The 13084-nt window shown below is 36.9% G+C and overlaps 1 protein-coding gene across 2 annotated transcripts; it reads right to left on the reverse strand.

Moving 5' to 3' along the window:
• Positions 1-1358: 1358 nt before the first annotated feature.
• Positions 1359-5562, reverse strand: LOC137816912 (uncharacterized). 2 transcript variants are annotated; one of them, XM_068620086.1, is made up of 7 exons: positions 5400-5562; positions 5122-5308; positions 4637-4833; positions 4323-4403; positions 2600-2839; positions 2058-2135; positions 1359-1971 (listed from the first exon to the last, which is right to left on the reverse strand). In XM_068620086.1, exons 2-7 carry the CDS (start codon positions 5237-5239, stop codon positions 1621-1623), a joined length of 1065 nt encoding a protein of 354 aa, XP_068476187.1. In that variant the 5' UTR covers positions 5240-5308; positions 5400-5562; the 3' UTR covers positions 1359-1620. The 2 variants fall into 2 exon arrangements, with proteins under 2 accessions (XP_068476187.1, XP_068476186.1); XM_068620085.1 differs by having other exon boundaries at positions 5122-5509.
• Between the last annotated feature and the right edge of the window lie 7522 nt (positions 5563-13084).

The following is a 13084-nucleotide window of genomic DNA, read 5'->3' on the forward strand; positions in this document are numbered from 1 at the left end:
GAAGTATTATCAAGTATAATAGAATAAAACTGTTTAATTTCAGGCCAAAAAGATGAGAATTTATAAATCATTATAAACTCGTATTTTGATTTAAGAACCTTTACTTTCATGAAAAGACTAATATCTATTACTATAAGCAAAGTTGCAAACAAGCTTAAGATTATGAATTCTATATACAATAAAATTATTATTTTTTAATTATTTAAATATCACATAAAATTATTTTAATTAATTAATAATATAAAAATTCATTCTGCCGTTATATTAAAGGTAAACTCAAAATATATAAAAGATGGTGGTACTGTGTGAGTGATGCAATTTGACAACTATTTGATCTTGTTTTATAGTAAAAGGTATCTCTGCCAAAGGTGCTCTACCTTTTCTACCCCTCTCTAAAAGTAGCTTTTCCTATCAGTTTCTAATTCTAGCTGCTAATTAAATTAATGTTCTTACTTCAAATATGTTGGTGCTTTAATTAGATTAATAGTGAAAAGCTAATTCAGATCAAGAATAATGCCACCAAGTTAGCCACAAGTACCACCTTTATTTCTCCTTTACATGAAATACTTTTCTACATTAAAAAATTATAGGTACTTTTTCAACTTAATCAATTACATATCTTTTTTTTTTAATTTAGGATTTAAGGTTTATGAAGTTCATATACAAATCTATCACTTGGAATAAAATTATTAAAATCTGAAATAAATTGTTATATATATATATATGTTGATAGATAAAATCTATGTAAGCAGGTAAGTTTCTTTGTAATTCAAAAAATTAACATGGCTAATATTAATACATTTTTTTGTTATTATTACAAGATAAACACTTAATAGACCCTGCTGACAAATGTTTCTTGAATATCACTGTCTAAAATCTCTTTTACCAAAGAGAATAAACGTTTGAAAACTTTAAAAGAATGTTCATATAAACATTTAAAAGTTATCCTCATACAATGTTCTTACATCATAGCAAAAATCAAACTCGCTTCCTTGTGAAAAAGTCAATCATTATCGTTTTAATCAACATGTTAAAAGTACAAATTATCAATTTTGTTAATATTTAATTTTTACTAAAAAATTGACTAGTTAATTTTAACAAGACTTTAAATTTCAATCATGTTTTTTATTCACTCAAACCAGTAATCTTAGTTTGAACATCATGTCCAATTCCACTTGAACCAACATAATGTTCCTCTACTTTTCGTATAAACATTGATGCTTAAAAAGCATAACAATTCCAAGTGATTGGCTTTAGAAATGTGAATCTAACTAGTTTGGTAGTATCATGATCGAGTTTTTAATAAAACAATAACGCGGCAATTAAAGAAACACAACACCACTAAACAATTACATGAGTTGAGCAAAATAATCATGCCGCTACCTCAACAGTGAATACGGCTCTAATTTGATCCCTTTGACACTAGGGACGAATTTACATTGTATTTGCTAGAGGATTGGCGTTTCACGCCAGAGGAATAACATAAGATTGCTGGTTTAGAAATAGTCACTAAAACTAGCTAACTGCATTACAACATAACTCAAAAGTTCAGCATAAATTACAGCAGTGAGCAGCAAAATGTACAGGGCTTCACCAAGAAGCAGTATAAAGCACCATTGTTTATATCAAACGAGCAGAATTTCGAGTTACTCTTCTCAAACCCAAAATAGCTGCTGAAGATTGTGATGCACCAGGTTCTCCTGTTTCTGCCTCATCTGTTTGGTGTCCTCTTCTTCTTTTCCGTATCAATACATTATCATTCTGGATTTCTCTATTTTCATTCAGCTCATCCTGATTACTGCATCCAACTTTATCATCAACAACAACCCTGTTAGCACTCTGCCTTTTTCGATCAGATCTAGTCATCCGTTGACTTTGTCTAGGTTCAATGTCCTCTTCCCTCTGCAAGGCCTCTTCCTTCGGTACTGTATATGGCCAGGAAGTGCCACAACTTGGGCAAACTTTGGCAACCTAAACACCAGTTAGTACTAGCAAGAAAATCAGAATCCTTCCACCTTTCAAGGGTAAAAATGAAACAAGACTAACAATAATAATACCTTTCTCTGCAAGAAAAGTTGCTTCAGGCAATACTGATGAATTCGCACAGTACAATTTTCATTTTGGCATACCTCTGCCTGACAGATATTGGCGAATGAATTATCAGAATCAAACAAAGCAGCAATATGTTGTAAGTATAATTGATACTATCAGCATATTTCAATTTCCACTCCTGTTCCTTCTAAAACAAACAAAACAAGTGACTTTATTGTCTTCGGCTGTCGCTGCCTCCACAAAGCCAGGCAATTAGATGAGAGTAATTCATCATAATATTTAGAGAAATTTCAACATATGAAAAAGAAGTATTGGGGTGCACGTAATTTAAGAAAAACCACCCAATTTGTTAAGATCCTCCAATCAGATCAACAAGTAACTTTTTTTCAAAAATCTACAAGAAATGTATGTACGATATACAAAACAAAATATTTAAATCTCAATAAAAAAAAAGGTAAAAAGAAAGCCTGCCACTGATTCAAAGTAATCACGACCATTGATGGGAACAGAACAAAAGAAGGAACCGTCACAATGCAACAGGAACAACCTTTATTCCAGCTTCATTGCAAACATGACACGATGGAACATCATTATTTCGAAACCAACTGCGAAGATCGAGAAATGACTTCAGACCAAGTTTAATAACACCATCTGTTGTCAAATTAAGCCACTGGTCCTGCACAAGTTCATGCAAGGTTTTCTCCTTTTGAGACAAACTGAAATTTTTCAATGCAGATGGGACATCTGGCTGGTCTCCTTGAGATTGTGGATCTGTCATAATTGTAACCTGAACATACACCATGAAAATTGAACATTTTAGTTTAAATTTGCAATAGATAGAAGAATAAATACATTTTCATTTTGAGATCAGTAACAATTGTCTCAACAAATATCCTAAAACATCCCCATCACAATGGAAGGGGTAAAATATTTTTTAACAATGTGCCAAATCATTTGTTTTCCATGTGTTCATGATTTGGTACCAAAAGATAATCAACCTGCAGTCCAAAATGTGTATCGTGTTCTCTAACTGTGCGTATAAACAGAAACAGATTTTTCTTTTGTGGTGGATGGTGGACTGCAAATCAAATAAGAGTAAAACACTAGAGTAATACAACTAGTACTTTCATTACACTTTAACCAAACACCAGAAACAAAAATAGAGTAGTTGGACATGTTTAGGTGAGATGGTACAACTTATAACATAGCATATCAGTCATAATATGACACTGAAGTATAACTATATATAATTTATTAAGATAGAAGACTTGCATCTCACAGAATCATGTCATGGAGACTATATATCTCTATAGTAGGTTTTGATAGAAATTTAATATGTTGGTCATAAGATCTGCAGATGACCTTCAATGATTTAGATAAAAGCCTGCGATATGGAACCAAGACCACAAGTCTTGAGGAAAGCTCCAGCCCCATAGTAGAGTTTGTGTTGTGTGAATTTGAACTATAAAAGATATGTAAGCAAATTCATGGAGTTGAGCAAAAGATTGTCTTATAACAGTAGGCTTGCACCAAAGGTCAATTTTGAGCTTATGACTGTCTACCATTGTATTGGGCTTCAGAACAACGGACAAGAAATAGTGCCTCTAAGCATACATTTTATAAATGTCAGTCCATATTGATGCAAATTATGAGCAAATTCTAAGCTTGTGCACTAAAGAGAGGGTTTATAATCAAATTGTCTGATAAGATATCAGGCCAACCAAAGAGAACAAAATTTGGAGTCCATTCTAGGAAATATCCGAACTAATTTTAATAATTACATCAGTTTTAATAACAGACGTTTTTTAAGACTTAGTTTTAATAATAATTGCAAGTTTAATGTCGGCGGAGACAATTATGTATTTTTGTTTGTATTGATGATGTAGTGTTTGGGGACAGTTTAATCATGTGTTTGATAGTTTTTTCTAGACAAATAATTCTTTGCTGATTCCTCTCAATTAAAATTCCTATGTTGCACTAAGTTACTTATGTATGTAAGCATGTGGTCTGGGATTACTTTGGGGTGAACACCCATACAAACAAGTAGGGTAGATAATCCCTAGGAGATTCTGAACAAAATTGTGGTAATTTTGCATGTCTGTATAACTCCTACGCTACGAGTAGTTTATAATGATCCTTGTGCTCAATCCTTTAGCATTTTCAATCCTCTTACAAACCTTGAGTTTAACAACATTTACCTAGCAGCTGACTTAAACAAGATTAATTTTCTTTCAAACGGAAATATGCAGCCAGGCGAAAAAGTTTATAACCTGGCCATCCAAACTAAGATTGAGAGCATGGATGCTGGAGATAACACCGTTTGCAAATGCATCCTGTACTATTGCTTCAATCTGTTGTTTGCCAAAGAAAAACACAAGATTAGCTGCTTCAGATGTCAAATACCAGGCATGAAAAAGATTTCTCTCATTTCAAAGAAATCACACTATGCATCTAATGAGACATACACAATGCACCAGAGGAAAACGCACAGAACCGCAAATGCTAAATGCATCAAACAAACCATACTACATATTACACAAATGAACACAGACAGAAAAACAGAATGAAGTTGAGCAAAACTTACAATGGCCTTATAAAAGGCAATTTGCGGAACACTATACTTCGTCCCTAACTTGGAATGTTCGTCAGAAACGGTATTGACCACCCCATAATAAACTTGGCCATCATATTGATCTATGCAGGCACGCAACTCAAAATTAGCAAAACTAAGCGCCTTGTTTATTTTCAGAATAAAACCATCGAACAGTTGCCGCTCAGTGCCTAATAAAAACAAGCTCATCCATGTAAGATTGCAATAAAAACCCATCATGTGCACATGAAACACAATCACAAAAGTCTAATTTAAAAAGAACTATTTGCTACCAGCATTCAAAATCAAAATCATGACAAATTTCACCCTCAGTACTCATCATGCCACACTTTTACTCTAAAACCAATCATAATTCAAAACCTAACTCAAGTGTAAACTAAAATTTTAAACAGTAAAAAAACACAATTTTCAACAGAGGTGAATAAGGCGGCATTTGGGTTGAGAAAACATTTAGAAACCTGGGTTTTTCTTGGTGAGGTCTTCAAACATGGCGTGCAAGTCCTTGTCGCTGAGTGGGCCCCGACACAACAGAGATTGAATAACGACATGGTGTCTCCAGCTTAATGCGCTCGACATGGTTCTTTAACAAACCCTAATGCAGATTCTGAGTCTGGGAATGTGTGCTGAGAACCACGGTTAGGGTTTCTGAAAACGCGAAATCGGAAGGTAAAGTAAGCGATTGGGGAAAATTTGAAGAAACGGAAGATTTAGCTCTGAAATTAGGGATTGGGTTTACCAAATCCCTAGTTAGGAATTTCGAGCGTTTTGGTCCTCCGAAAGAGAAGAAAATGAAAATAGCAAACGACGGAAATATGGCGGGAACAGAAAAATAAATAATGATTGATTGTGTTCTTGTTCTTTCTTTTTTTTAAATATTTTATTATTTACTAAGATAGTTTTTAAATTTGAGTGTTTCTCAACTATAAGTATTAGTCATTGTTCACGTAACTATTCATTCTTCCTCTCTTCTAAAATAATTTGTCTCATTATTTTTTTATTTTAAAAATTATTTTATATTTACAAATAATTATGTTTGTTAAATATCCACATCAGTATAATATATACATGGATTTAAACTTCACATTTATATCTTTTAACGGGTAGAAATTACAATATTATTACCAAAACTTTATTTTATTATTTTGTAATCTTTTGACCTTAGCACTGACACGACACAGACACTGATACGACACGAATACGGACACAGAGATACGTATAATCTCTAAAATGTTGAACACGTAGACACAGATCTATATATTATATAATTTTGAATTATATAAATTGAAAATAAATATTTATGTGCAAAAGTATGTTTCAGATTCTTTTGGGAGCAGGAAGATATTTTTCATGACTGGTTTAAAAGAATTTGTTCCTTATTTTTATAATCATAATAAAAATTTATACAATAAATTTGAGTTTTTATAAAAAATTATTGTATTTATACATTTTAAAATTGTGTTAGAACCGTGCTAAAATTTTCAAAAATCCAACAAATATTTTTTGAATTGAACACTTCACCGATAAGTGTCGTACGAGTGTCGACACTGATACGTGTATCCGACACGGATACGCCATTTAAGAGAAGTGTCTGAGCCTCATAGTTCTTGACTTTTTTTTTTCTGTTATCTATATTTTTTATTGTTGCTTTGTTTGGTAGAAATGAAAGAAAAAAATAGAAAAAGAAAATAAGGGAAGAAAAAATAGGTGAGAAATAAAATGAAAAGGAAGATTATTTGGTTGAGAAATAATTGGAAGTAAATGTTGTTTAATGAAAAGGAAGTAAATAAAAATAGAGATTATTTATTAATATTAATTTTTATTATTTATTTATATTATTATTTTATCATCAAAATTACTTTTTACTAAAATAATATTAATTTAGTTATTTATATTATTATTATTATTATTATTTCTTGTACTACAAGTGGATTGTGGAAAAAAATAACAATGAATATAAAGAAACATAACTACAAGAGAAATAAACTATTAAAATATTTAAAAGAATAGTTAATTTAGGAAATTGGGATTTGAATTTGAAAAATGTTTTGCAATTAACTTACCAAATGTTGTCGAGGTTTGTTTGATAGTTTTATAGAATATGTTCATAGTTCTTTTGAAGGTGTGGGATAAATAAGTAGTGTACACATATAAAAAGAAGAAGGATTACAAAAAACAGTTTTATATTCACTCAACCTTCAATGTAAAATACAAAGATTTTCATTATATAATTAATAAAAGAAAGATTATCATTAATAGTTTTATATTTATTCACCCCAAATTTTAATGTAAAATACAAAAAATTATTATATTAAGATGTAAGCATTATCGTTGTCACTTATCACTTACAACAATTACACAAAGTCACTTTTTAATTATCCAAGTACATAGTGTTTCTCCAAGCTAAGTAGGCGGACTATACACTTAAACACCCCTTAGTTTAAGCATAAGTACACAAGTCTAAGTCTCTCTTTATAATTTTATCACCTCTAACTATTATTCTAGCACTTGAAGAGTTATAAAGTTGATTTGGTGGTAAGAAGGGGACGAAAGGAAGGTGGAAGAGGTTACATGCTCAAATCTACGTGCTAACAAAAAAAAAACTAACATATTAACAATAACATTTATTGATAAAAAAAATTCTAACTATAAAGGTTTTTACACTTTTCAAATATAAAGGTTTTTTACACTTTTCAAATCCATATGTACATTAATATTATATTTCGGAACCTTAGTTCTTTTGGCATGAAGTGTTTCATTGTATAGGTGTTCGGAAAAAGAAGAAAAAAACATTGGGGACTACATGTTTTAAAGTATCTTAAAGTCAGAATTTTCAAAGATTCATGACTTGGTGTTGACATCTTCTAACTTGTAATATGATGAGGTGGTTAAATTATACTGATTATCTTATGATGTATTTATATAGCTAACATTACTAAATAGGGTTTTCGTACATTATGATGATTGACAATTATGTTAAAATATTCATAGATAGTTGTTGTGAGTCAATTGTATACAATAAATGATATGAAATTTCAATGATGCGTTTGATGTTGAGCACTTTCATCGTATGTCTATTTTACACAATTCAGTCTTCTATTTTTAGGTACTTCAACAAAGTCATTTACTCTCAATTCTCTTTTGTATAAAGGTATTCATTTTGTTATCAATATTTTTACAAATTTTATTCTTCTTGTATGTCCAACATATATTTGATACTATCTATACAAGATAACACTTACTTTTTTAAACATTATATTATTTCTTCTCAAACAAATAAGATTTTTTTTTCTTATTTCTTTTATCTTCCATCATCTCTCATTCCCTCCTTACCATACTAAACTACCCCCATCATGATTAAAAATTATTTATGGTAATAATTCATTTATTGTCATCTGCACTTGTTTGTTTAGATTTGTATGTTCTTATTTATTCGAGCAGGTGATTAATTAATAAGTTCTCATAGCTTAGTTTAGTTTGAATTTTATTAAAAAGTTAAACAAACTAAACACAATCAAATATGATTTGATCGAATTTTATTAAAGGATACAGATACCAGAGTTATAGAAGGATCCTAATATTAATTGGGAGTCTTTTCTAATTATCAGTTGTTTCTCTTTATAGAGGAGAATAATTGAGTGTCTTTTCTAATTATCAGTTGTTTCTCTTTATAGAGGAGAATAATTGAGTTTTTTTTCTAATTATCAGTTGTTTCTCTTTATAGAGGTGAATAACCTTTATTTTGTCTTTGTGTATTATGATTATAGTATTTAATTATTGATTCTTTCCTTCTTTAGTTAAACCTAGAATGAGTGTACTACTTGTATATATTCAGACCATTTGTTTTGATTTCAATAATAAGAAAGAAGAGATATTCATTCTCATATCCTTTGTCTTCAGTTTACTCTTTTGTTCATCTTTGTTCCCTTTTTTCATCTCTGTTCTATTTTGTAATCTGGTATCAGAGCTCTGATCATCAGAGCTCTGCTTGCTACATTTATTCATGGGTGAAGTTGATGATCCCTCACAAGATCTTAGTTCACCTTACCATGTTAGTTCATCAGATAATCTTTCCTTTCTTATTGTCCTTATTATTCTTGAGGGACCAAATTATCATCATTGGTCTCGTTCGTTTCAAACGAGCCTAATTTCAAAGAACAAAATAGGTTTCATTGATGAAACTATAGAAGCTCCCAACGGTACCAACTCATTATTTCCAACATGGCAGAGAGCCAATATGTTGGTTGTTTCGTGGATTCTCAAGGTTGTTTCTCAATCCATTGCGCAGAGCATCATCTGTATGGACAATGCCTTTGACATATGGAATGATTTAAAGGAAAGGTTCTCACAAGGAGACATGATTCGTATTTCTGATATCCAGGAGATGATTTCTTCTTTTAAACAAGGTGAAATGATTGTTACAAACTATTTCACTCAGTTAAGAATTCTTTGGGATGAACTTGATCTTTTCTGCCCGCTATCCGTTTCTTCATGTGCCTCTAAATGCAATACTCTTGTGAATGTTTCTAAATATAAAACACAAGACCAGATTATCAAATTTCTAAGGGGGCTAAATGATAATTATTCGACTGTGAGAACTCAAATTCTATTGATGGACCATTTGCCATCCTTGAATAAAGTTTGCTATCTTGTTACACAACAAGAGAGGCAAATATTTGGTGATCAATCCAAGGCAATGATTGCTACTAGCAAAGGAGGTGATCCTGCCGGCAACTCGAACGAGGACGAATCGCTTCGTAGCACTCTCTGCCCTGTCTACGCGACTGCGTCTTCTGCAGAATCACCCTCCGAACTTTCTCTCAGATATCTTCAAATGTGACCTGCAAAACACACAGACGGCGCCTCTAGCGGCCGTTTGCACTCCGACGATCAAGTTAGTCCAACAGAACCACCAGAAACTGGAAACTAGTAAATGTGTGTGTGAAAAACTTGCACTCTGTTTTTTCCTCCATTTTCAGCTATCTCACGATGGCTCGCTTGAAACAAACTGCGCGCGTCATTGCTTCTTCTTCTGGTGCACAGCCTTCCACGAGTGCGCCAGCTCCACCACCGCCTGTGGCTACCTCCTACCACGACAATGCCAGGGTCTACCAATGGGCTCCCCTGGCATTGCTCGCCGAAACCTCCACTCTTCTGCCCGAGGGCCATCTCAAGTCCCTGCTAAGTCGCAACCCCGATGAGCCTTCCTGCTCCATCGACAGGGAGAACGACTTCAACATTCAAATCCGCATCCCTCCTCGAGGGATGCCTATCTGCGTAGATGACAGGGCCACCAATGGGGTGCCCTTTGTCTTCATCTACTCCGCCATTTTCAAAAGACTAAAGTTGCGCCTCCCTTTCACTTTCTTCGAAAAGGAGCTGATGATGGAGTTAAACGTTGCGCCCTGCCAACTCCATCCAAATGCCTGGGCCTTCATCCGGGCGTTTCAAATCCTCTGCAGTCATTTCGGGCACAACGCCTCCGTGGACGTGTTCCTTTACTTCTTCGAAGCGAAGAACCCTGGGGACAGGTCCTGGGTGAGCCTGAACGGGGTTGCTGGACGGGTGCTCCTGGGCCTGTACCAGCAATCCTTCAAAGACTGGAAGGGCAGATTCTACATGATATCTGCTACCCCTCAAAGTCCAAGCCTGCTCGAGGGGTACCCCCTCTACTGGGTTCCTGGAGTCGAGTTCAAGAAATCCAGGGACCTCGAAGCTATGGCCCCCTATGAGCGCGAGCTGTGTGGGCTGCTCCTGGGGGCCAAGTACAACTCCGCCCGCCTCATCAAAGATGAATTTGATGTGGTGGCTCTGAAAAAATATATAGGTAGCTCTTCTTGCACCTCTTAGGATACTTGTCTCTTCTCATGCATGTTTTTATGTGCTTTTTGGTTTACCTGCATAACTTGGCCATCTAACCTTTCCTTTTTCCATGTATGCAGACTCGATGACGGGAAAAGACAGGAAGCTGGCCCTGCTGGAGCTTGCCAAACGTAGGGGAGCCAAGGGCACTGGCTCCTCTTCTTCTACAACAGAGCCCATCGCAGCCCCTCCACTCTCGGTCGCGCCAGCTGAAGGCCCCGAGTCAGGGAAGAAAAGGAAGAGGCTGGTGAAGGCTTCCACTTCAACCGCTGCTGCTACTGCTGCTTCAACTGAAGAGGAGAGCTCAGGCTCTCCTCTGGTGCACCGCCAAAGGAAAAGGTCAGCAGTTGAGGGGGCCTCATCTCTCCAGCCTGGAGAGATTGAGGTGGTGGAAGTAGAGGAAGGGTCTTCCCCTCCTCCCTGCGCTCAAACTGCCTCAGAGCCTACCAACCTTCCTTCTCCAGGCCAGCAGTTGCCTCCAACTTCCCAACTGCCATCTTCCCCCCCAGCAGGCCAATCACCTGGTCCACCTGCTCATCCTGTTGGGGGTCCACCACCACCACTGCCAATCCCCACCGCCACTGCTGAAGGTGGGGGGTCCAGCTTGCGCCCAAGCACTTCTGGGGCCAACCACGAAAACTTCAGCAGGGTCATCACCCTGGTCCGACAACTCATAAGCAACCGGGAGCTTGTTGAGTGGAGTGGTGATGAGGTGGATATGCACCTGGCCAAGCAGGTGGTGCTCTCTCTGGAGTTTTCCACCCAGCATCGCAAGCAACTAGCCCTGGAGAAGAGGGTGAAGGATCTTGAGCATGACAAGGAGTCACTGCGAAGTGACTTTGAAGCTGCCCAAGGATCTGTGGAGTTGATGCGGGGCATGGTGGAGAAAGCTAGGAGGGAGTACCTAGCGCAGGTCCAAGAGACCATCAAGACAGAGATCTTGATGGGGGAAGCTGTTAGCTCCTTGGACTGCACGGTGGTGGAGCTTAAGGCCGAGACTTCCTCCCTGCGCCAACAGAACACTCAGCTATTGGGGGAGCTCGAGTCCGCCAAAGAAGCAGCTGCTGCTGGGGAGAAAAGACTTGAGGAGGTGGTGGGCAAACTGTCTGAGGCTGCCTCCTCCCTTGCTGCCGTCACCACTGAGAGGGATGCTGCGGAGGCTTCAAAGCAAGAACTGGAGGTGGAGAAGGCCGATTTGATGAACGTGGGTGCTGATGCCCTTACAGACGGATTCGAGCTAGCACTCGAGCAAATCAAATGCGTTCTCCCGGACCTGGACCTCTCGCAGTTCAGCATCTACCATGAAGTGGTGGATGGAAAGCTCATCCCCCCTGCTCCTTAAACCATTATTTTTTCTGTAAATTTAATTTTTGCACAATTTTCTTATCACACTGAAATTTGTATAAGACTTGACTGTGAATACAAACTCTCAATGCTTCTTCTGTTGCATAAGTTTCTTCCCTTGTATTTTCTTTGAACTTCACTTATCTTTATGTGCGCGACTAACTGTTAGCTAGCTTAGGTTCAGCGTGATCTTGGGCTTTGCCTTCCCTTTCGCACACAACTAAGTGTTAACCAGCTCAGGCTTAGCGCGATCTTGAGCTTCGTCTTTCACTTTGCGCACGACTAAGTGTTAACCAGCTTAGGCTTAGCGCGATCTGCTTCTCTTACTCTTTGCGCACGACTAAGTGTTAACCAGCTTAGGCTTAGCGCGATCTGCTTCTCTTACTCTTTTGCTTCTACTTGATCACGACTGGCTATTCCCTCAGCTTGGTGTTTAACAGTCCTCGTGCGCTGCTTTGCACTACTAGCCAATTACTGACGACTCATCAGTGATCGCTCTTTAGTCTTCACTTAGCTTTTTCTGTCGCTCTAGCGCTAAGTGCATGAAGGACTTTGACATCGATCGCTCAAGGTGATGCCTCGTCTTGGGGAAAGAAAAGTGTTTCTCGCTAACCCCTCTTACTTTCCCCAAGGTCATCACCCCTTGGCGGGTTGAGTCGCTCATTCCCTGTCTCACTCCTGGGGTGAGAAGGGTTTCAGACTAAGAGTCTTACTGGGCCAATATTGGTGTATGCCAAGTGGGTAAGGACGTTTTGTCAAAACCTTTCCTTTCCCTCCCTTGATCTTACTAGCACCCCTGGCTTTTCAAACCTTTAACTGCTTGCACTCACACCTGGGGTGAGGAAGACTTAGATCGGTGCCAGTACTTGCGCCTAGGGCAAGTAGGGTCTAACCAATCACCTGCACTTGCACCTGGGGCAAGGAGGATTTTAACTTTTAATACTTGAGCACACTTTATATGCTGGAAATTTTCTTTAATTGGGTGGCCTCGTTAAAAACCCTCCTTAGGGAAAAGAATGCCCCCTTGTCTGTTCAGCTGTTTCCACCACATACAAACATGTGTCTTTTAGCGCGAGAACGCCTAGTACTGTACAACTTTAACTGAAATAAAATTTTAAATGGGTGGCGTTCCATGTTCTGGGGATTGCTCCTCCTTCCAAAGTCTCTAGGCGATAGGCTCCGTTCTCTAATGTCTCCACCACTCTGTACGGGCCTGTC

Source organism: Phaseolus vulgaris, unplaced genomic scaffold, assembly GCF_000499845.2.
Source record: "Phaseolus vulgaris cultivar G19833 unplaced genomic scaffold, P. vulgaris v2.0 scaffold_13, whole genome shotgun sequence".
Taxonomy (NCBI): domain Eukaryota; kingdom Viridiplantae; phylum Streptophyta; class Magnoliopsida; order Fabales; family Fabaceae; genus Phaseolus; species Phaseolus vulgaris.